The following is a 23714-nucleotide window of genomic DNA, read 5'->3' as shown; positions in this document are numbered from 1 at the left end:
CTTTGGTAGTTGATTTCTGCAGATATAAAGGGATATGTTCCTACCAGTCAGTTTAGGGTGCTTCCTAACAGCTTCATTTCAGAAGACTTAGAGCTTACAGCTGAGCTCATAGTTGAATGGTTGGATGTCTGCATTGGGTTCACAATAATTTGTCTTCCACATCAAAAGTAGAATATCACACTTATTTCAGAAACACTGGGTTAACCAGTTAAAACTGGCAGTGACTGGAGCAGAGCAACATTATGATGATATTATAAATAATATAGATCAACATTAACACTTTATTGTTTACAAAACTACTCTCACATGCATTGCTTCCTCTGGTTCTCAAAATTCCGGTCTGAAGTCCTATAACACACTGTGAAATAGGATGCCTTGGACACCTGTGGACCTCTCTCTGAGCTTGCCCCTTCACAGGTCAGCCCCTGCTGCCTCTCTCTGCACTCACAGTCACTACCTGATTTAGGTCTTCAGTGGCTCCCATGAACTTGTTAGGAAGGGCTATGGATATATGGCCATGTGATGGCCATCTTAATTTTTCTCAGAGTCCCCTTTCCAGTCCTCCAAACCCATGTGCCCAGAATTCTTGTCTTTTTACTCTCCTCTTTCACCCCAAAATACCAGAGGGTGGTTAGACTTATGGATCGAGATCTGAGACGACCTGTAGAGAGCAAGATGGAGTCTCTCACATCAAGTGGGACCCTGTGTCAAGCCATGACACAGTAGTTAAATGTACTGCAGCTAGCAGAAATTCCCTGGGACCAGTGTCAGCTGACATCCCAGAACTAATAAGGAGCAGAACCAAAAAAGGTCTGCAGGGGCCTGAAACCAATTCAATCCCTTTAGAAAGAGGAGGATTAGACAGCAAACTGTCAGACTCTTCAGACCTTACCCCTCTGTCAGAGACCACCTAAAAAGGCAATTGCCCCCAAAGGCTCTTCTCTGTTAATCTCCAGACAGAGCTGAGATCCTTCCCTGCTGGAACATAGGAATCAGTGAGTGCCCAGAGCTGACCAGGACCTGACCAAGGCCTTATCTCAGTGGTGTGCCCACAGACTGACTTCGAGTTTGGTTCATTACCTTACTACATCCTTCTGATATCTGTTTTCTGCTGTGGTTTGTCTTCTGCCCTGCTCTGTGTGCTGTGTAAGAAGCCAACGTGAATCACATGGTGAAATGCAATTGAGTTGGGAACCCTGAACCTGCTTTCTAATTGTGAGTTAACTTTGCTTTATGTTTGACTAAAGCTGACATTATGGAAAGACACAACTAATGTGAACTCCTTCATAACGTGGTCATGATACAGCCCCCATTCAGTCTATCAGCATGTGAGTCCCTGTTATTCAAGGAATACTTGACTTGAGCTGGGTTTTGAGGTGCACCAGAGATTTTGTATAGAAACACCAATGAGTTTCTATAAATGCCAGTATTTCTCTTTCTAATCCTGAAAACATATTTCCCATTCAAAGAGAGAATCAGGAGACTATACACCAGAATGGCATTGTTACTAATATGCTTTGAAGAGAAGTTCTGGGCATAAACTTAACATTCTGACTAAAAAACAGAAAAAAATAATTTCCCTCTGCCCCCTGTCAAAGGCGAAATAAAATAAAGTCACTTACAGGGTATTTGGCTAGCTTGGTTGGTAGAGCAGGTGACGCTGATCCTAGGGTCATGTTAGGGATAGAGTTTACACCAAAATAAAAATAAATAAGGTTACTTATGTCGTGGGAGTTTAAAATGGAGCGGGGAGATCATTAAAGAGGTGGCCTTTATGCACACCCTCACTGGGTGGTGTCATGAAATTTGAACTGGTCTAAACCATAAAGACTCTAAGACTATACAGAACACCTGCATCTTGCTACAGTATCTATTGGACTTTGCATTATGATCACCTTTGCAACCAATTATGTTTATTCAAGATTAGATTTCTGCACCAACCCAATCAAACTTCTTTGGAACCAATTTATAAAAGCATTCTCTCGGGCACCTGGTTGGCTCAGTAAGTTAAGGGTCTGTATAAGTTCAGATCATTTTTCCAGAAAACCAGAATAGAGCTCTACATCAGGCTCAGCAGGCATATAAAAGTCTAAAGAGAGAGGAAAGAAAGAATGTATAGACAAGTCTCATGGGCTTCTCCCTTCTGCACTCTCTTATCCACACAGTCCTCATTTTTCCTATTATTATTATTATTTTTTTAAAATTCTGTCTCCTCCCACTTTCTATTAAACCAGTCAGGTTTCCACACACACCCCTTCCCCAAAACACCTCCTCGCAAGGTTACCAATGATTTTCATGTTGCTAAGTTTTTTGTTTTTTGGGTTTTTTTAAAACATTTTTATTTATTTGAGAGACAGAGTGTGAGAGTGGAGAGCTCAGAGGGAGAGCAGACTCACTGCTAAGAAGGGAGCCCGATGCAGAACTCAATCCCAGGACTCCAGGACCATGACCTGAGCCGAAGGCAGTCGCCCAACCAACTGAGCCACCCAGGCGCCCCTTTTCGTATTATTAACATCTTGCATTACTGTAGTATTTTTGTGACAATTGATGAGCCAATATTTATTATTAACTGAAGTCCACAGTTTTTAAAAAAAGATTTACATATTTATTTGACAGAGAAAGAAGATGAGAGAGCAAAAGCAGGGGGAGTGGCAGAAGGAGAGGGAGAATTAGGCTCCCCACTGAGCATGGAGCCCAACATGGGACTCCATCCCAGGACCCTGATATCATGACATCAACAGGAGGCAGACACTTAAGTGACTGTGCCACCCAGCTGTCCTAAAGTCCACAATTTAATTAGCATTAATTTATTGCATTCAATAGTTCTAGGGGTTTTGACAATGCATAATGTCATCGTAGGAAAGGAAAGCATTTTCCTCAGCTCTCTTATGGTCTCTGGCTGGGTCTGAAAATTGAACTGACAGAGATGAAAAGGAGAAAAGCATACAAATTTGATTAAATTTTTACATGTACGTGGGAGCCTTCGCAAGAGAATGAAGACCCGAAGAAACGACCAGAGCAGGAAGCCTTTAAACCTTTTAGACAAAGAAACAATATATTTGTGAAGGATTGACCAGATAAAGGGTTTGATGTATGGGTAGTAAATGGTGAAGAAGTAACTAGAAAGAAATGGATTAGTTTTACAAGTTTTGTTTGCAGGCTGCTCTGGTACCACCTCGACCTGGTAAGAGATGGTCATCAAGAAAAGAATTTATTTTCTGCCTTTAGTCAAAAAAGGGAGAGCCTTTTCTGCATTTTGATTCTTGAGTGCCTTTAGTGCTAAATAATTTTTATGTCAAAGAGAAATAGTTTGGTTTGACACAGTCTGCTTTCCTTCAGCATGGACAAGGAATATGTCCTTCTTTTTTTTTTTTAATATTTTCTTTCTTTCATCGCAGTTTTGCAGTTTTCCTCATATTGATCTTGTTCACTTTTTAGTAGATTTATGTCTATATTTTTCATTTTTCTTTGGAGCTGATGTAAATTTTTTTTCAAATTTCAATCACTCATTGCTGGTATCTAAGAAAGCAATTGATTTTTGTATATTAACTTGAATATTACGGTTTTGCTCTAAAAATACATCATTTTTATCCTGTAGATAATTGAAGACACTAAAAGCAAGAGTGTTCTACTATTCTATTTATGCTCAGGGAGTATTAACCTGAAAGGAATATGTAGAACATATTGGAAGGAAAAGAGGCTAGAGGCAGGGAGACCCTTTGGGAGGCTTTTCTGAGAAACTACACATTTCCAAATAAGGGATTTATGGTACCAATGGAAAAGTAAGAAAAGTTTCAAGAGGCCAACACCCAAATTTGGCCCTTCTCCTTCATGCCTATGGGTGTCTTTCTTACCAAACTCCAACTTGTCCATGTACCCAATATGCAGTAAGCCAAATTCTGAGACACTGGATTTAAAGCAAAGAAAGCTTTAGAGTCAAGAGGGCAGTCCAAGGAGAAAACAGGGCATCATTCCCAAAGCTGCCTTGCTCTGTTGAGCTTAGAGACAACTTATATACATGAAAGGTAGGTAAGGTATTTTCTGAAACTAGTTGGGAGGTCCTTGAAACAATCTGGATGTACTCATTCTTGTGCACACTGGGGTGCTCTTTGGGACTTGGGATCACATACATCAAAACAAATGTTACTATCTGGTTCCTGTTATGTTTCTACCCTCAGTGGGTAAACACAGAGTAAGAGTGAAAAGACAAAGATAATGACTGATCCTGCATGAGGTTAAGAGATAAGGAAAACAGGGGTACGTGGTTGGCTCAGTTAGTTGAGCCTCTGACCCTTGGTTTCAGCTCAGGTCATAATCTCATGTTTGGTGGGATTGAGCCCCCATCTGGCTAAGTGGTAGGTGGGGAGGCTACCTGGGGATTCTCTCCCTTTGCCCTTCCATTCGCTTGTACTCTGTCTCTCTCTTGTTCTCTCTACAAATAAATAAATTTTTTAACAAAAAAAGATACATGAAATATATTTAAGTAGGGAACAAAACAATATAGAGTTAAGTTAATAATGCAACTAATACACTATAGATTGCTTATGCTTTCAAAATGGGTCTAGGAACCAAGGGACTTGCCTTGTCTTCACACACAGCTCCCTGTTTGAGATGACCTTACCATCCTCTCCCCTAATTTCTACTTAATCCTCAAAACCCAGTTCAGGTGTTGTGACCCGCTCTGTCAGCTCCTCACAGCCCCCTGGCACTCTTCCACCACAGATGCTAGAGCTATTGACAGTTCTTATATATAATGTATTTCCCTATTTAAGTGACCATCTCTTTCATTAGGTCATGATCTCCTGAATCTCAGCAGACCAGTATCTGGCCCAATAAATGGACACATAAATGAATAATTCATTCAAATCTGTTGTTGGAACTCACCAATGTTGTTGGAACATTACCAAGTACATGGTAACAATTATATCAAATTTACATCCTGCATTTTCTCCTAAAGGATTGAAATCATAGAATTTCAAAACACTGAAGCTTCTATTGAGAAGGAAGCACTCAACCCATATCAAAAGGAAATCCTTTCCTCACACTTCTTTGAGGAAGTAATCACTTCTCCTTTGTTCCTTTAAGTAGGCTTGCTCTTCCTGCATCTGCAGGAATACTGGCTTTAAACAGTGAGTTGGAGGGTGTGCACAAGAAGGGCATCTTCCAAGCCCTGGGTTTCCCTTTCCTCTTTCCTAGGGTTCTTCAGAACCCTTCCCTGCTGCACGCAGGCCACGCTTTCATACCTGGCAGAGGAACAGCAGACAAAAGCCTCTGAGCCTGGGACTAACCACAGCACAGAAACCTGGTAAGAGGAGAAGCCTGGGGGCTATGGAGAGTAGAGTCCTAATGATGGCCAGAAGGTTCAGGTGACATAGATGGAGGAGAAATATTCCAGGAGGGAGGAGGGAAGAGATAAGTTTCTGGACCAGGAGGTATAGGACAAAGACAAGAATGGAATCTGCCACTTAGAGGAAAAGTCATCTTTTTTTTTTTTTAAAGATCTTATTTATTTGACAGACAGAGATTACAAATAGCCTGAGAGGCAGGCAGAGAGAGAGAGGGAGAAGTAGGCAGAGAGAAAGGAGGAAGCAGGCTCCCCACTGAGCAGAGAGAGCCTGATTCAAGGCTTGATCCCAGGACCTGGGATCATGACCTGAACCAAAGGCAGAGGCTTTAACCCACTGAGCCACCCAGGCACCCCAGAGGAAAAGTCATCTTATCACATTCCTCCTCCCTGAGCTTCACATCATTCCTAGAATTGTGAGATGCATGTCAGAGAGAAGATGATTTAAAGAACAGAAAAAAGACCAATGAAATCTTAAAAGGCACACTAAGGATTAGTTAAGTTATTATCATAACTTAATTAACAACTAAATAGTTGTGAATGATAATTTTGCTCTTATGGCTTCTACTACTATCATTCTCTCCGTTTTCTCTCTCTTCCTACATAGAAGAGATGATGCTGGATCTTCTGGGACCCTTTCCTCTCCTCCTGGTGCTGCTGGTATCATGGGGGCCAGTGCCACTTGCTGCTAGGCCTCGAAATGTCACCAGGGTTCAATGGTTTGAAATTCAGCGTATAAGAGCAGGTCCTGTCCAATGCGGGACGGAAATGAGTCGTGTCAATAATTATACTCAGCACTGTAAGCCTGGAAACACCTTTCTGCACTCCTCCCTCCAGAACGTGGCTACTGATGAGGGAGCAAGAGGCTGACTGAAGACAAAGCAAAAGCTGGCACCTTGCATCCCCTCTCCATCCGCTCCCCCTCATATGTGTAGCATTCCTCAGGCACCCCTGACTGCCATAAACGATAAACAAATAGTTAACTTGCAGAGATCACAATCCTGCAAGACAGGAGTCTCCCTTGGCTTACAAATGTCCTAAATCTCACTAACAAAGATGATTGATAGCAGGATTATGACATCCCACCAAAAAATCTCCCAACTATCTTGATGTTAATGGCTGGCGTAAAGACAACATTGATCAAGCCACAAGGGCAAGGCCTCCAGTATCTCCACACCTTGTAGGCCCTCTTTAGCATATGAAAGCTCCATTGAAACCTCCCTTCCCCTCCCCTTCCCCCCAACCGCAAGGTACATAACCTGCCATCCCTCACAACCCGGGGCAGCAACTCTTCCTGCACATGGGTCCTGTCCCCGTGCTTTAATAAACCACCATTTTGCACCAAAGATGTCTCAAGAATTCTTTCTTGGTCATCGGCTCCGGACCTCAGCCCACCGAACCTCACCTAGGTTCTAGAACTTCATCAGCTACTACTTGTCTTTTGACCAACTTTTTTTTTTTTTTTTTGACCAACAATTCCTGCAGGAATGGCCAGAATAACTGCTACCAGAGTGCAAATCGTATTGGCATGACTTACTGCAGTCGTACTCAAGGGACATATCCCAATTGCAACTACAGTACTACTCTCCAGAACCAGTTCTATGTTCTTGGCTGTGAGCGTCATCAGCGGGGCTTCCCTCCCAATCAACTGCTTCCTGTGCACTTAGATAAAACCATTCCTCTGGTTCATTTACACTTTGATTAAGGCCAAAGTCCCTCTCATGATGCAGGTTCTCTTGATAATCCGTTCTGCCTTTTCTTTTCCTTTGTTGATTCCCATGGTTCCCATGAAAGAAAGAAGGTGGGGAGTGAGAGAATTAGAGGGCCAAGATTGCAAGATCAGGGTTGGGGATGAAAACAAATAGGATTCTTTTTTGCTTTGGAGCTCTGCGTGTTTCTAAGGAAGGCCATAGGGAAGAAGGCAAAGAAAGACCCAGGCCCCCTATTTTTAATCTTGAAACTTCTGCCAAGCTTTGCTGTATTGTGTTCACAACAATAAAATCATTTTCTCTTGCACTGTAATGACCTTGAGTGTGTGTCTGGGATCTCGGTCATGTCAGCCTGGGGCCATCTGGATTGCATTTACCAGCATTCTCAGGAGAACTGTTTGGGCCCAGGTGTCCTTTGAGGTTATTCAGCAACCCAAGGCTGCTGCCACTTCCCCCCACCCCTGTGTCTTTTGGACTTTGGAGCAGGAATGTTCTCCATCCCTTCAAACTCTGGCTCAAGGCTCTTACATATTTCCCTAGAAGCCATGGTCTATGTTTAGTTGGAGGTGGAATGGATACCTCATTGAGTCTGCATAGTCCTTCACACACAGGTTAAAAACCAACGCATCCTACATATTTTCTGGTGGTTTCCATACTTCATCAGATAATGTCTGAAATATAACCAGTAGTAGGAATGATAATCCACTGTAGCTTTAGAGTCACTTCTCCTATGATCTACTGGAATGCATGAAAGAAAGCATAGATCAAGAAAAAAAGAAAAGCGCTAGGGAACTGAAAACATTCTTGCCTTACCTAAATACTCAACTATCACAGAACTAATGGTGTTTTGGAACAGATAGTTGATTTAGATCCTGAAGGACGGGAGTAAGTATGTGGTTTGGGGCCCCTGAGTGGCTCATTGGTTAAACAGGTAAGCCTCTGCTTTACTCAGGTCTTGATCTCTGGGTCCTGGGTTTGCACCCATTAGGCTTGATGGTCAGAGGGGATCCTGCTTCTCCCTCTCCCTCTGGCCCTCTTCCCCCCTTGTGCTTGCTCTCCCTTTCTCTCAAATAATAAAATCTTAAAAAAAGAGAATTTGGCTGGGATGAAGAATTAATTCCTATGCTTGAATAATAGAGGAACTCTAGCCCAATTAGAAGGAAGGAGGGAAAGCTAGTGTATAAATATGTGGTTTGTAAAAGCTATCCTGTCTTGAGGAACTACAGTAAGGAGCAGAGGATAGAGACAGCAGATCTGAAGTTTTTTGTTTATTTAAGACTTATTTTTATTTTAGAGGGAGAGAGAGTGGGAGTAGGAGGGCAGGGGGAAGGAAGAGACAATTGCAAGCTGACTCCAATTTGAGCCCAGAGCCTTACTCAGAACTCAATCTCACAACTCTGAGATCAAGAACTGAGCCGAAACTGAGATTAGTTGGTGGCTTAATTGACTGTGCTACCAAGGCACTTCAGATCTGAAGTTTTTGAACCTAATTTACCTTGCAAGTACACTTTTTACAATGATAAGGTAATTTATTAGTATAATAGAATGCAATGAAGGCTAGTAAGATCTGGGCAAATGAAGGCTGAAACAGTAGTTCTGTGCCTTACTGGGGAGCTCAGAGGAGAGGATATCTGAGCACGGCTTTGTAGGATGTTTATGAAACCAAGCAGATGAGGTTAGAAAGAATATTCTGAGGAAAGGACATAATACCCATGAAAATGTCAAGGGTTAAACTAGAATTTTTTCTAAAAGGAAAACATGTGGCTATCATGGAAGCTTAAAAAAATAAATCATCTCATTGAATAGACGCATAAATAACTCATTTTATTTGGCTCATGGATTAATAATGAGGAAACCTGTAACATGGTAAAAACAGTTCAATTATGATCTTGGTTTATGGAAATTTCTATTCTCTACTGGACAAAATTCATTTGCAATGTGGTGAAAAGGAAATATCTGGGCTCTTATCAGTTTGCACAATTTCCTTTGTATCCTGCGAGTCAAGCCAAAGTATACACCTCTGTAGCATCAGCTCATCCCCGGGGTGAACAAACACTGACACCCCAATGAAAGGAAACACTATCATCTCTTTGGTCCATTTCTACATTTTGGACAGTTTCACTTTAGCAGATATGGGAAACTTACAACTTACACAGAAAAATATATAGAGTTCCTTATGACGGGTGTGGAAAGAAGATGGTGTCATAAGATAGTCTGACCTAGCAACTGGACAAAAACAGAAAGACATCACATGCCCTAAGTGAGCAATGGGCTAAGTCTTGGGAGCCATTTTGACAGTCAGGATTGTAGCTCTGTAGAAACAATAAAACTAAACCTCACAAAGGAACTTGGAGCTAGCTCATCAGGTAGCATCAGTCTCTGACTCACTGTTCTGACCACTCACTTGTCAGGGGCCTGACAAGAAAGACCTCAGCAACCAGGGAAGAGGGAGTGTTCTAGGAGGTTGAATATGGCTGAGTATCATGTATGATCAAGATACTAATGTTCTGTTATTTCAGTGACAAGAATTTGGCACTATTCCTTTTCCATTCAGCAAGCATGTAAAAGTTTAGAGAAGGAACAGACCAAATAGCAGGACTTCAGCCTAATCCCCTTCCAGCCAGGCAGGAATGTGGAGAAGACACAGTCTTGTTTCTACAGAAACCCCACAATGGACACATCAAATGCCCTGAACTTGCTTTAGGATTGTAGGGCTGGAAAAAGGACCAAGCCAACCACCAGAGTCCATTCCCATCACTAGGAGCTTCCGACAGAGTTCAGGATATGCTACTCCAGAATCTGGCAACTTGGCAAATTCAATCTTTTAACCTGAAGAAATTTGAGACAAGACAGGTGCAGTAAGGACTGGCCTTCTGCAGAAGCAGATCATAAAACCATCCTGGAAGAGGGTTTAGTTCATATCCTTTGTTCTATCGCATCTTTCCACAACTTCCAACGCTTCTTCAAACCTAGCACACAAACACTCAGGTGTAACCATTTCTTTTGGGCTTTTTTTCCTAGGGAAAGCTCCCATGTCACCTTAAACTTATGTGAAATAAATGTGCATGCTTTTCTCTTGTTAATCTGGGTTTTTTGCTCTGTTTGTTTGTTTGTTTGTTTTTGTTATGGGGGCCCAGCTGAGAACTTAGAAGGGTAGAAGGAATCAGTATTTTTCCTCCCCTACACTTGTAAGAGTTGTGATAATTTAAGAGAGATAAGGAGCAGAGGTAGACTCTCCTAGTTGCATCCTCCCCAATCTGTCTTGCACTTTACTTGGGGTACCAAGATAATCTTTCACCTGCCTGAATTAAGACAAGGTGGAAACTTTGTTTCAGGAATCAAGCAGAAGGCCAGTCTTGAGAACTTGGGCACTGGGTGAAAAAATGGTTCTTCACCAGAAATGGGTAGGAGACTCACCGTGGAGCTCATCATACACACACATGCAAAAGACCTGGTTCCCAAAGAATCTGTTTCAGGAGGCCTGGAATCTAGGCCTTCTTAAAAGTCTCTTAGGCACTTCTGATGAGAGGGGCCAGGGTTGGGAACTTCTGCCCAGGCACAGGGGTAATCTGATACTATTTTTCTCTGCAAGTGGACTCGGGGTGCTATCAAGTTGTGCGACTACAAAGAGAAGGGGGATGTGTGGCTGTACAATAGGTTAGATGAGTGCTAGGCACACACACAACTTGTGTGTGTGTGTTTTAATCAATAGATTGGTTCAGAGCAGTTTTAGGATTATGTGAAAAGTGAGCAGAAAGTATAGAAAATTTTCATAGGCTTCTTCCTTCCCCACTTGCCTACACACACAACGCACAGTTTTCCTCTTATTAACATCTTGCATTAGTGTGGTACTTTTGCTATAATTGATGAGCCAATATTGTTTATTATTAACTAAAGGCAACAATTTAATTAGTATTAATTAATTGCATTCAATAGTTCTAGGGGTTTTGACAATCCATAATGTCATTGTAGGAGAGGAAACCATTTTCCTTGACTCTCTTATGGTTTCTGGCTGGGTATGAAAATTGAATTGACAGAGATAAGTAAGAGAAAAGCATGATTAGACTTGTACTGTTGGGTCCCCCAATAATGGGTCCGTGATTAAAGGAGCAAGACTGATACAAAGCGAAGGTCAAGCAAAGCTTTATTTGGCGCCAAGCATCAGGAATCAAATCGAACGTTCGGGGCCACCCCTCTTACAGAGAGGGCGACCTCTCTCTCCCTCAGAGACTAATTTTTATAGAGCAAAGGCCATGTGGTTGGGCCTGGCCACACACAGGTGGCCAATGAAATTGTAACACAAAGAGAAAGCTGCACAGTCATGTTAGGTGACCAATTGAATTACAATTTACCCTAGTAGATATTCGAACCCGCCTATCACCTTGGTCAGAATTGGCACCCAAAAAGTGCCCAAAGGGTGGGGCCCATACTCCTTGGTAACTAGGGAGACAGTATGCGCCCCCCCCCACTGATGGGATGTCTCCACCTGGCCTGACCCACCCTTGTATTTGGGCTTTGTTACCTGGGACTGGTTTCCGGGACTTGTTTTTAAGTAAGTTCCCCTGGGGGGGAGGGTAGAGTCAATTCAAGTTTTACAACAAAATGGCAGTTCAACCGGGGTGGGGCCACTCTGGCTGAATAGGCCCTTACAGTACGTGTACATAGTAGCCTTTGCAAGAGAATGAAGACCTGAAGAAGTGACCAGAGGAGGGAGCTTTTGTATCTTTTAGATAAAATAACAGTACATTTGTGAAGAATTGACAAGATAAAGGGGTTTGGTCTTTGGGTAGTAGATGGTGAGAAGTAACTAGAAAGAAAAGGGTTAGTTTAACAAGGTTTGTTTCCAGATTCCTCTGGTGCTACCTCTGGCTGGTAAGAAATTGTCAGGCAAAGAATTTTTTTATTGCCTTAATTTCTTTTTTTTTTTTTAATTGATTTTACCTATTTGAGAGGGAGTGGGAGAGAGAAAGCAGAAGCAGGGGGAGGGGCAGAGGGAGAAGCAGACTCTTCATGGAGCAGGGAACCTGCCTTGGGGCAGGACCCACGACTCCGGGATCATGACCAAAGACAGACGTCCAACCACCCAAGCAACCCAGATGCCATTATTTCCTGCCTTTAAGCAAAAAAGGGAGAGCCTTTCTGCCTTTTGATTCTTTTTTTTTTTTAAAGATTTTATTTATTTGACAGAGAGAAACACAGCGAGAGAAGGAACACAAGCAGATGAAATGGGAGAAGGAGAAGCAGGCCTCCAGCCGAGCAGGTAGCCCAATGCAGGGCTTGAACCCAGGACCCTGGGATCATTACCTGAGCCAAAGGCAGATGCTTAATGACTAAGCCACCCAGGCGCTCCTGCCTTTTGATTCTTGAGTGTCTTTAGTGCCAACAAATTTTTGTTTCAAAGAGCCATAATTTGGGGTGACATACATGGTCTGGTTTCCTTCCACATGACCAAGGAAGATCTCCTCATGTATTTAGACTTTCTTTGTTTCTTTCAGCAGAGTTTTGTAGTTTTCTTCATATTGATCTTGTTCAATTTTTAGTAGATTTATGTCTATGTTTTTCATCTTTTCTTTGGTGCGGATGTAAATTTTTTTTCAAATTTCAATCATTCATTGCTGGTATCTAAGAAAGCTATTGATTTTTGTATATTATCCTTGTATCTTGCAATTTTGCTCTAAAAAGGCATCATTTTTATCCTGTAGATAATTCCTCAATTCACTAAAAGCAAGAGTGTTCTACTATTCTATTTATTCTATTTATGCTCAGGGAATACTAATCTAGAAGGGATACGTAGCACACATTGGAAGGAAAAGAGGCTAGAGGCAGGGAGTCCCTGTAGAAAATTTTTCTGTGAGCTTTCCAGGAGACAACAAGTATCCAAATAAGGGATTTACAGCACAAGTGGAAAGTAGGAAGAGGTTCAAGAGGGAAACACCCTCAATTGGCCCTTCTCCTTCATGCCTATGCATCTCTCTTACCAGCCTCCAACTTGTCCATGTACCCGAAGTGCAGTAAGCCAACTTCTAAGATGCTGGATTTAATGCAAAGAAAGCTTTATAGTCAAGAGGGCAGCCCGAGGAGAAAGCAGGGGATCATTCCCAAAGCTGCCTTGTCCTGTGAGCTTAGAGACAATTTATATACATGAAAGGAAGGTAAGGGGTCTCTTGATCCTTGTTGGGGAGTCCTTGAAACAATTGAGAGGTTAGCATTCTTGTGGACAATGGATGAAGTTTTGGAATATAGGTGAGGTTCGGTGGGGTGGAGTCTGGAGCCAACAACGAGGAAAGAATTCTTGAGATGTCTTTGGTGCAAAATGGTGGTTTATTAAAGCACAGGGACAGGACCTATGGGCAGAAAGAGCTGCTGCACTGCAGTTCCGAGGAGTGGCTGATTATATATTCAGGAGTTGTGGAGGCGAGGACAAAGAGGGTATTCAGGAGGGCTGTCACATGGTAAAGAAGACTCTCAGGAAAATGGAGACCTACTTACTGTCAAGCCAAGCTGTTTTTCCCTGTAATGAGGTACCAATGTGAACACTGTTGGGAGTTTCCTGGTGGAATGTGACACTCCACCTGTCACACGTCCTTGTCAATGAACTTTAGGTTTAGAAGGAATTCAATTTTATTTACGTTTTCTTCTGCCTCAGCCACCCTCAATGTTAGGGTGATGTTAGGGCTTCAGGAAACTGAGTTATGGGTCTCTAGAAGTTAGACTCTTGATAAGAAAGCTTCTTCCTTAAAAATCACTAGGACATTTGTAAACTGAGGGAGACTCCTGTCCTGCAGAACTGTGATCTCTATCAGTAAATATTTGTTCTTCCTTTAGGGCAGCCAAGAGTGTCTGGGGAATGTCACTCATCACATGCGGGGGCGGGGGGGTTGTGGGGTGTCACCTTCTGCTTTGTCCTCAGCTAGCTTTTTTTTTTTTTACTCATTTTTTAAATTTATTTTCAGCATAACAGTATTCATTGTTTTTGTACCACACCCAGTGTTCCATGCAGTACATGCCCTCTCTAATACCCACCACCTGGTTCCCCCAACCTCCCACCCCCCCACCTCTTCAAACCCTTCAGATTGTTTTTCAGAGTCCATAGTCTCTCATTGTTCGCCTCCCCTTCCAATTTCCCCCAACTCCCTTCTCCTAACTCCCCATGTCCTCCATGCTATTTGTTATGTTCCACAAATAAGTGAAACCATATGATAATTGACTCTCTCTGCTTGACTTATTTCACTCAGCATAATCTCTTCCAGTCCCTTCCATGTTGCTACAAAAGTTGGGTATTCATCCTTTCTGATGGAGGCATAATACTCCATAGTGTATATGGACCACATCTTCCTTATCATTCGTCCGTCGAAGGGCATCTTGGTTCTTTCCACAGTTTGGCAACCGTGGCCATTGCTGCTATAAACATTGGGGTACAGATGGCCCTTCTTTTCAGTACATCTGTATCTTTGGGGTAAATACCCAGTAGTGCAATGGCAGGGTCATAGGGAAGTTCTATTTTTAATTTCTTGAGGAATCTCCACACTGTTCTCCAAAGATGCTGTACCAACTTGCATTCCCACCAACAGTGGAACAGGGTTCCCCTTTCTCCACATCCCCTCCAACACATGTTGTTTCCTGTCTTCTCAGCTAGCTTTTTGCTTCCTCATCACAATGAGGCACTATGTGGGACCTGGGATCAGATACAACAAAACACATGTTACTGCCTGGCCTCTGTTATGTTTCTACAATCAGTGGGTTAATGGGGAGCAGGAATGAACAGGCAGAGTTAATGACTGATCATGCTTGGGGTCTAGAGGTAAGTAAATCAAGGGCATCTGGATGGCTCAGGCAACTGAGCCTCTGGCTCTTGGTTTCAGCTCAGGTCCTGATCTCATGGATGGGGGGATAGAACCCCAATCCAGCTAAGTGCTTGGTGGGAATTCTACCTAGGAATTCTCTCCCTTTGCCCCTCTACCTATTCAAGTTCTCTCTCTCTCTCTCTCTCTCTCTCTTTTTTCTCTCTCAAATAGATAAATCTTTCAAAGAAAAAAATAGAGGTACATAAAACATAATTAAGTAGAGAACAAAATAATGGAGACCAACTTCATTATGCAACTCATACAATTCTAGCTTTGCTAATGCTTTCAAAATGGGTCCAGAAAGCATGTGTCTGGCCTCGGGTTCACACACAGTTCCTTCCTTGGGATGACCTTACCATCCTCTTCACCTAACTTCTCGTTAATCCTCACAATCAGCTCTAGTGTTGTGGCCTTCTCTCTACTGGCTCCTCATCTTCCTCTGGCATCTCCTCCACCACAGCCAGAGAGCTATTTACAGTTTTTAGCATATAGTGTATTTGTCTATTCATCTGACTGTCAGATAAATAGTGGAAAAGCTGAGACAAAAATCCAGTTGAACTGGCTCCTAATCCAGGTTTTTTTTCCACTTCATCACAAGGAGAGTTTTGAAAGTAACTGCTTTTGGTTATTCCCAAAAGTCAACTGTTGGGAGAAGCATTAGAAATTTGGAAATGCATGCTGGCAAAATGAGAGCCCTATCTGGATAATCTGGCTCCCTTGTTGTGCTGGGGTCTAACAGCATCATGAAATAATACAAGAGATTTACTTTCTCTCTTCCCAGACTTTTCAATCTCTAGAGTAAGTCAGAATATTAGAAATATATGACATCATTTAAGACTCATTCACTCTTCCTGACAGAAACATCTTTCATATTTTCCTTGTAATAAAGGACTTGAACTGAAGGTATCTGAGAAGGTGCTAAGGCTATCTGAGAAGGTGTCTATGCAGGTATCTGAGAAGGCTGTGCTAAGGTTCTTGTAGGGTTTTTTTTTTTCCTCCTACCCTCTTCAGTTTATAAGCATGCACACATCTTACTATCCTCATATACTCTAGTCAAAGACTAATGCCCACCACATCCATAACCATGACACAGAAGCCCTTATCTCATTTGCTCCAGAGAGAATGATCTTTCTCAATTCCCACGCCCCTTCCTTCTACCTTTGACTCTTTTAAACAAACTGGGGAATAGTGTTATTTGCAGATGCTGGCTGCTAAGGAAAGGAAGGGTGTATGTGTGTGTGTGTGTGTGTGTGTGTGTGTGTGTGTGTGCGCGCGTGTGTGTGTGTGTGTATGTAAGGACAAAACTGAAATTTGAGTTACAGCAGATACAGAAAGAAATCTTTTAAAAAAATTAACTTGGTGGGGTGCCTGGGTGGCTCAGTGGGTTAAGCCGCTGCCTTCGGCTCAGGTCATGATCTCAGGGTCCTGGGATCGAGTCACGCATCGGGCTCTCTGCTCAGCAGGGAGCCTGCTTCCCTCTCTCTCTCTCTGCCTGCCTCTCCGTCTACTTGTGATCTCTCCCTGTCAAATAAATAAATAAAAATCTTTAAAAAAAATTAACTTGGTGTACTTATACATTATGAAATTCTCCCTACAATCAGACTCATTAACAAATTTATCACCTCACATAGGGATTCCTTCATGCGTGTTATAAGAACACTTAGGATTTACCCTGTTATCAAATTTCAAATGTATAGTAGTGTATTGCCACTGTAAAAATACTTCACTGAGTAAATTTTTAAAAAATAACTTTTGGGTTTCTTTTTTTTTTTTTATTTTTTATAAACATATAATATATTTTTATCCCCAGGGGTACAGGTCTGTGAATCGCCAGGTTTACACACTTCACAGCACTCACCATAGCACATACCCTCCCCAATGTCCATAATCCCACCCCCCCTCCCAACCCCCCCTCCCCCCATTAACCCTCAGTTTGTTTTGTGAGATTAAGAGTCACTTATGGTTTGTCTCCCTCCCAATCCCATTTTGTTTCATTTACTCTTCTGCTACCCCCTTAATCCCCCATGTTGCCTCTCCTCTCCCTCATATCAGGGAGATCATATGATAGTTGTCTTTCTCCGATTGACTTATTTCGCTAAGCATGATACCCTCTAGTTCCATCCACGTCGTCGCAATGGCAAGATTTCATTTCTTTTGATGGCTGCATAGTATTCCATTGTGTATATATACCACATCTTCTTTATCCATTCGTCTGTTGATGGACATCTAGGTTCTTTCCATAGTTTGGCTATTGTAGACATTGCTGCTATAAACATTCGGGTTCACGTGTCCCTTCGGATCACTATGTTTGTATCTTTAGGGTAAATACCCAGCAGTGCAATTGCTGGGTCATAGGGTAGCTCTATTTTCAACATTTTGAGGAACCTCCATGCTGTTTTCCAGAGTGGTTGCACCAGCTTGCATTCCCACCAACAGTGTAGGAGGGTTCCCCTTTCTCCGCATCCTCGCCAGCATCTGTCATTTCCTGACTTGGTAATTTTAGCCATTCTGACTGGTGTGAGGTGATATCTCATTGTGGGTTTGATTTGTATTTCCCTGATGCCAAGTGATGTGGAGCACTTTTTCATGTCTCTGTTGGCCATCTGGATGTCTTCTTTGCAGAAATGTCTGTTCATGTCCTCTGCCCATTTCTTGATTGGATTATTTGTTCTTTGGGTGTTCAGTTTGCTAAGTTCTTTATAGATTTTGGACACTAGCCCTTTATCTGATATGTCGTTTGCAAATATCTTCTCCCATTCTGTCAGTTGTCTTTTGGTTTTGTTAACTGTTTCCTTTGCTGTGCAAAAGCTCTTGATCTTGATAAAATCCCAATAGTTCATTTTTGCCCTTGCTTCCCTTGCCTTTGGCGATGTTCCTAGGAAGATGTTGCTGCGGCTGAGGTCGAAGAGGTTGCTGCCTGTGTTCTCCTCAAGGATTTTGATGGATTCCTTTCTCACATTGAGGTCCTTCATCCATTTTGAGTCTATTTTCATGTGTGGTGTAAGGAAATGATCCAATTTCATTTTTCTGCATGTGGCTGTCCAATGTTCCCAACACCATTTGTTGAAGAGGCTGTCTTTTTTCCATTGGACATTCTTTCCTGCTTTGTCAAAGATTAGTTGACCATAGAGTTGAGGGTCTATTTCTGGGCTCTCTATTCTGTTCCATTGATCTATGTGTCTGTTTTTGTGCCAGTACCATGCTGTTTTGATGACGACAGCTTGGTAATAGAGCTTGAAGTCCGGAATTGTGATGCCACCAACTTTGGCTTTCTTTTTCAATATTCCTTTGGCTATTCGAGGTCTTTTCTGGTTCCATATAAATTTTAGGATTATTTGTTCCATTTCTTTGAAAAAAATGGATGGTACTTTGATAGGAATTGCATTAAATGTGTAGACTGCTTTAGGTAGCATAGACATTTTCACAATATGTATTCTTCCAATCCAGGAACATGGAACATTTTTCCATTTCTTTGTGTCTTCCTCAATTTCTTTCATGAGTACTTTATAGTTTTCTGTGTATAGATTCTTAGCCTCTTTGGTTAGGTTTATTCCTAGGTATCTTATAATTTTGGGTGCAATTGTAAATGGGATCGACCCCTTAATTTCTCTTTCTTCTGTCTTGTCGTTGGTGTAGAGAAATGCAACTGATTTCTGTGCATTGATTTTATATCCTGACACTTTACTGAATTCCTGTACAAGTTCTAGCAGTTTTGGAGTGGAGTCTTTTGGGTTTTCCACATATAGTATCATATCATCTGTGAAGAGTGATAGTTTGACTTCTTCTTTGCTGATTTGGATGCCTTTAATTTCCTTTTGTTGTCTGATTCCTGAGGCTAGGACTTCTAGTACTATGTTGAATAGCAGTGGTGATAACGGACATCCCTGCCATGTTCCTGACCTTAGCGGAAAAGCTTTCAATTTTTCTCCATTGAGAATGATATTTGCGGTGGGTTTTCCATAGATGGCTTTGATAATATTGAGGTATGTGCTGTCTATCCCTACACTTTGAAGAGTTTTGATCAGGAAGGGATGCTGTACTTTGTCAAATGCTTTTTCAGCATCTATGGAGAGTATCATCTGGTTCTTGTTCTTTCTTTTATTAATGTGTTGTATCACATTGATTGATTTGCAGATGTTGTATCAACCTTGCAGCCCTGGAATAAATCCCACTTGGTCGTGGTGAATGATCCTTTTAATGTACTGTTGAATCCTATTGGCTAGTATTTTGGTGAGAATTTTCACATCTGTGTTCATCAAGGATATTGTTCTGTAGTTCCCTTTTTTGGTGGGATCCTTGTCTGGTTTTGGGATCAAGGTGATGCTGGCCTCATAAAATGAGTTTGGAAGTTTTCCTTCCATTTCTATTTTTTGGAACAGTTTCAGGAGAATAGGAATTAGTTCTTCTTTAAATGTTTGGTAGAATTCCCCTGGGAAGCCATCTGGCCCTGGGCTTTTGTTTGTTTGGAGATTTTTGATGACTGTTTCAATCTCCTTACTGGTTGTGGGTCTGTTCAGGTTTTCTATTTCTTCCTGGTTCAGTTGTGGTAGTTTATATGTCTCTAGGAATGCATCCACTTCTTCCAGATTGTCAAATTTGTTGGCGTAGAGTTGCTCATAGTATGTTCTTATAATTGTATTTCTTTGGTGTTAGTTCTGATCTCTCCTGTTTCATTCATGATTTTATTTATTTGGGTCCTTTCTCTTTTCTTTTTGAGAAGTCTGGCCAGTGGTTTATCCATCTTATTAATTCTTTCAAAGAACCAGCTCCTAGTTTCTTTGATTTGTTCTATTGTGTTTTTGGTTTCTATTTCATTGATTTCTGCTCTGATCTTTATGATTTCTCTTCTCCTGCTGAGTTTAGGGTCCAAAGGCCGACTCTTAATTGAAAAACCAACCAGGCACCCTAAGGAAAATGCCTTTGTACATTATTTACAAAGAATTTTGATGGGTGTTGGTGCCAGAAAATTAATCTTGAACAAACATAATTTGTTGCTAAGGTAATCACAGTGCAAAGACCAATAGATACTGTAGCAAGATGTAGGTGTTCTGTAGTCTTAGAGTCTTTAAGGTTTGGCCCAGTTCAAACTTCATGAGGCCACCCAGTGAGGGTGTGTGTAAAAGCCACCTCCATAATGACCTCTCTGCTCCATTTAAAGCCCCTTGACATAAGTAACTTAATTTATTTTTTGTTTTGGAGTAAACTCTACCCACATCCTAGGGCTCAAACTCATGACCAAAGATCATGAGTCATATGCTCTACCTACTGAGGCAGTCAGACAAACTACTGATGACTTTATTGTCTTTCAGCTTTCACAGAGGGCAGAGGGCAATTGTTCTTTTCTGTTTTTTAGTCAGAATGTTCTGTTTATACCCAGAACTTTTCTTCAAAGCATATTAGTAACAATGCCATTCTGGAGTATAGTCTCCTGATTCTCTCTTTAAATGGCAAATATGTCAGCAGGATTAGAAAGAGAAATACTGGTATTTATAGAAACTCATTGGTGTTTCTATATAGAAACTCTGGTGCACCTCAAAACCCAGCTCAAGTCAAGCATTCCTTGACTAACAGGGACTTCTGTGCTGATATACTGAATGGGTGTTGTTCCATAAGCATGCCTTGAAGGCACTCCCATTTGTTGTGTCCATAACGTCAGCTTTAGTCAATCATAAAGCAAAGTTAAATCAGAATTAGAAACCAGGTTCAGGATTCCAAACTAAATTGAATTTCACCATGTGATTCAACTTGGCTTCCTACACAGCGCACAGAGCAGGACACAAGACAAACCACAGCACAAAGGAGATAACAGAACAATGTAGTAAGTTAACGAACCAAACTCGAAGTCAGTCTGTGGGAGTACAGTTGATATACTTATATAAGTTGATATATACTTATATAAGATATATACTTATATATATGCTTATATATACTTATACTTTTATAAGTTGATATAAGGCCTTGGTCAGGTCTGGGTCAGCTCTGGGTAGTCACTGCTTCCTACGATCCAGCAGGGAAGGATCCTGGTTCAGTTTGGAGATCAATGGGCAGAATCTTTGGGGGCAGTTGCTTTTTTAAGTGGTCAGACATGGAGGGCTCAAGTCTGAAGAGTCTGAAGTTGTGCTGCCAAATCCTCCCCTTTCTGAAGGGATTGAATCTGTCTCAGGCTCCTGAAGACCTCTTCTGGTTCTGCTCCTCATTAGTTCTAGGATGTCAGCAACACTGGGTCCAGGGAATATCTCCTAGCTGCAGTACCTTTAACTTCTCGTCATAGCTTGATCCAGGGTGCCTCTTAACACAGGGTCCCGCTTGACATGAGAGACTCCATTTTGCTCTCTACATGTCATCCTGTGATTCCTCATGGGAAATTCTGTAAGGGCCATGCACGAATCAAATATATCTTAAAGCAGATAGCAGTTCTAGTTTGGTAACATAGCAAAAGACATATTTAGGTAATTCAATCAAGTGTTCAATAGAAATCAAACACAATCTATAAAATTCAGACCTTATCAGATAAAAATCATATCACATCAAACAAGAGGGTACATTAAACTGAATCAAGTAAAGTTAAGGAGGATTTAAGTCAAAGGACTCCAACTCAAAGTCACATCTAATAAGAAGTAAATTAAGTCAAAAAGAAAAGACAAGTTAAGAGGGTATCTAACATCGTATAAGGACTACCTTTTTTTAACCTGTCTCTTTGACTCAGCAAAATGTAAGCTGTATCCAGGACCTGTTGAAAACTTCTTTGATTTTCTATCAATCCTAATTCTCCTTCTAAGGATCCATTAAATCCCTCTATATATGTAGTGGCTGTAGGGTTGTAAACTAGATGGTAAATCCATTGTAAGTCCCATAAATCACAGAGCTTTTTAACTGAGGTGGATGTAAAATGAGTTCCCTGATCACTTTCTACTATTCCTGGTGCTCCAAAGTGAGCTGCCTGTGACTCTAAACTCCTGTTGTTGCATGAGCTGAAGGGCTAGAGGCAACCATAGGTATCCCTAATCCTGTATACATGTCTATCATGTTTGTGGCATATTTCTGTTGATAGCTGTGATTTAGTGGTCCTACCAAAGTCTATTTGTATAGTGAAATTAGACGTGGTGGGCTTATATGTGTCTGTTCATGAAGTGTACCTGCATTTATCAATCATCTGTTTACACGGGAGGCATCCTTGGAATACTTTTTTTATTTCCTGCCAGCTGAACTTAAGCTTTCCTTCAGGGAACCATTTATCTAAGGCATGTGTTCCTGTATGTCCTTTCTATGTATTTCCACAATTGTATGTGATGTTATTTGTCTTTCTGTTGTTTCCTTATTTCTGTGTTATTGGTTTCCCTGCCTTACCAATGTCAATGGTGTCACTTGAGGTCCCTCCCATTTTTCCATCCCTCTCTGTTTAATATTATCAGTGGCAAAGTGTGCCTCCATCCTTCTTATCCATCTTTAATTTTAATTTCAATATTTCCTTTGTTTCTATTGTCTTAATGTTTCTTGTCAATGCACCAACCTCATTATTATATTTTGAGACGTCTGTTTTGTCTTTTATGTGCTGACATGTATGTAACATATGTTTAATTCTTTCTGAGGTTATATCTAATTCTTCCCATTATTCTCTTGACCATAGTCTTTGCAATTTATTTTAAAATGGCAGAAAATTTTTTTTTCCTAAGGAAAAGAAAATTTACTTATATTTGATGGGACTGCAGATGGGGAGGGAGAGAATCTCAAGCAGACTCCTGGCTAAGAAAAGAACCCCATGCAGGGCTCAATTCCACAACCCTGATATCATGGCCTGAGCTGATAACAAGAGTCTGAAGCTTCACCAACTGAGCCACCTAGGTGCCCCTAAAATCTTTTCTTTTCCATTTTCTTGACCATAGGGCTATTTCATTTGGTACTGCCCATGAGTCATTAAAAATATATACGGTGCTTGATTCTCCTCTATTGCTTTTCTTATAGCCAATAGTACTGCTATTAATTCTGCAAGTTGTGCCCATTGAGTCTTACCTTCTTCTCTGAGGAGCAGCTCGTCCTGAGGTCTCAGTGCTGCAGCTGTCCATTCTGTTTCTCCAGAGACTGTGGAGGCTGATCTGTCTGTAAACCAGGCATTTGGTAGACCTTTAGAGCAGGATGGGCCCCATTTCCCTAGGTTTCGAGTATGGATTTGCCCTTCCCTCAGAATGAATTCCCTCAGTCTGCTTCAGTCTTATGTATCTCCTCAGTGAAGAGTTCTGGTTGTTCCTGGAAAGAGGTGTCCCTTCCTAGGATATACCATTTCCAAGTTAGTGATTTCAAATCAATTTGGATACCTGGTAGTTCTTCCAGGCTCAGTTTCATCCAATGGAGAAGCGGTAATTAGTGCACTATCATATCTTGTTTTCCCATTAGGGGCTCTGTACTTCTTAACCTTCATAGAGTCATCATATATATTTTTCAAATTAGGAATATTTATGTTCTGACTATGGGAACTCTGTAGTCCAAAATTCTACAAGTAGAAAATTAAGCTTATGTTCTTTCTTTGTTCATAAGACCATGTACCATATTCTCTACTCATTGATAATTCTGTTTGTAATGGTTTTCCCAGTGCTGGATAGTGTATTGTTTGAAATATCTTAATGAAACCTTATAATGTATTTAAAACTTGTTGTTTTGTCCATTCAAAAACTATGCTTTTCTAGTTGTTTTGCATATGGAATTTAAAATTACACTGATGCATGCTATGGGTGTCTCTAAGATCCAAAAAGGCCTATAAGTCTCTGGGCCTCTGTTTTACTTTAGGTGATCCCATTACTTGTATTTTTACCTATTCCTTTG

General features: G+C 41.3%; 1 protein-coding gene across 1 annotated transcript; it reads left to right on the top strand.

The window, feature by feature from the left end:
- Positions 1–5956: 5956 nt before the first annotated feature.
- Positions 5957–7049, top strand: LOC111159109 (ribonuclease K3-like). The gene is made up of 2 exons (XM_022521517.1): positions 5957–6186; positions 6770–7049. The coding sequence occupies exons 1-2, from the start codon at positions 5957–5959 to the stop codon at positions 7047–7049; spliced, it is 510 nt and encodes a 169-aa protein (XP_022377225.1).
- The last annotated feature ends 16665 nt before the right edge of the window (positions 7050–23714 follow it).

The sequence above is a fragment of the Enhydra lutris genome, unplaced genomic scaffold (genome assembly GCF_002288905.1).
Source record: "Enhydra lutris kenyoni isolate GAN:26980312 unplaced genomic scaffold, ASM228890v2 scaffoldscaffold4, whole genome shotgun sequence".
Classification (NCBI taxonomy): Eukaryota; Metazoa; Chordata; class Mammalia; order Carnivora; family Mustelidae; genus Enhydra; species Enhydra lutris.
Note: the sequence above shows the minus strand (reverse complement) of the source record. Positions and strands in the feature narration are given on the sequence as shown.

Coding starts and splice junctions, on each gene's coding strand:
- LOC111159109 (XM_022521517.1), top strand. CDS start 5,957: ATGATGCTGGATCTTCTGGGACCCTTTCCTCTCCTCCTGGTGCTGCTG. Junction 6,187..6,769: donor CACTCCTCCCTCCAGAACGT/GGCTACTGATGA, acceptor TAGAACTTCATC/AGCTACTACTTGTCTTTTGA.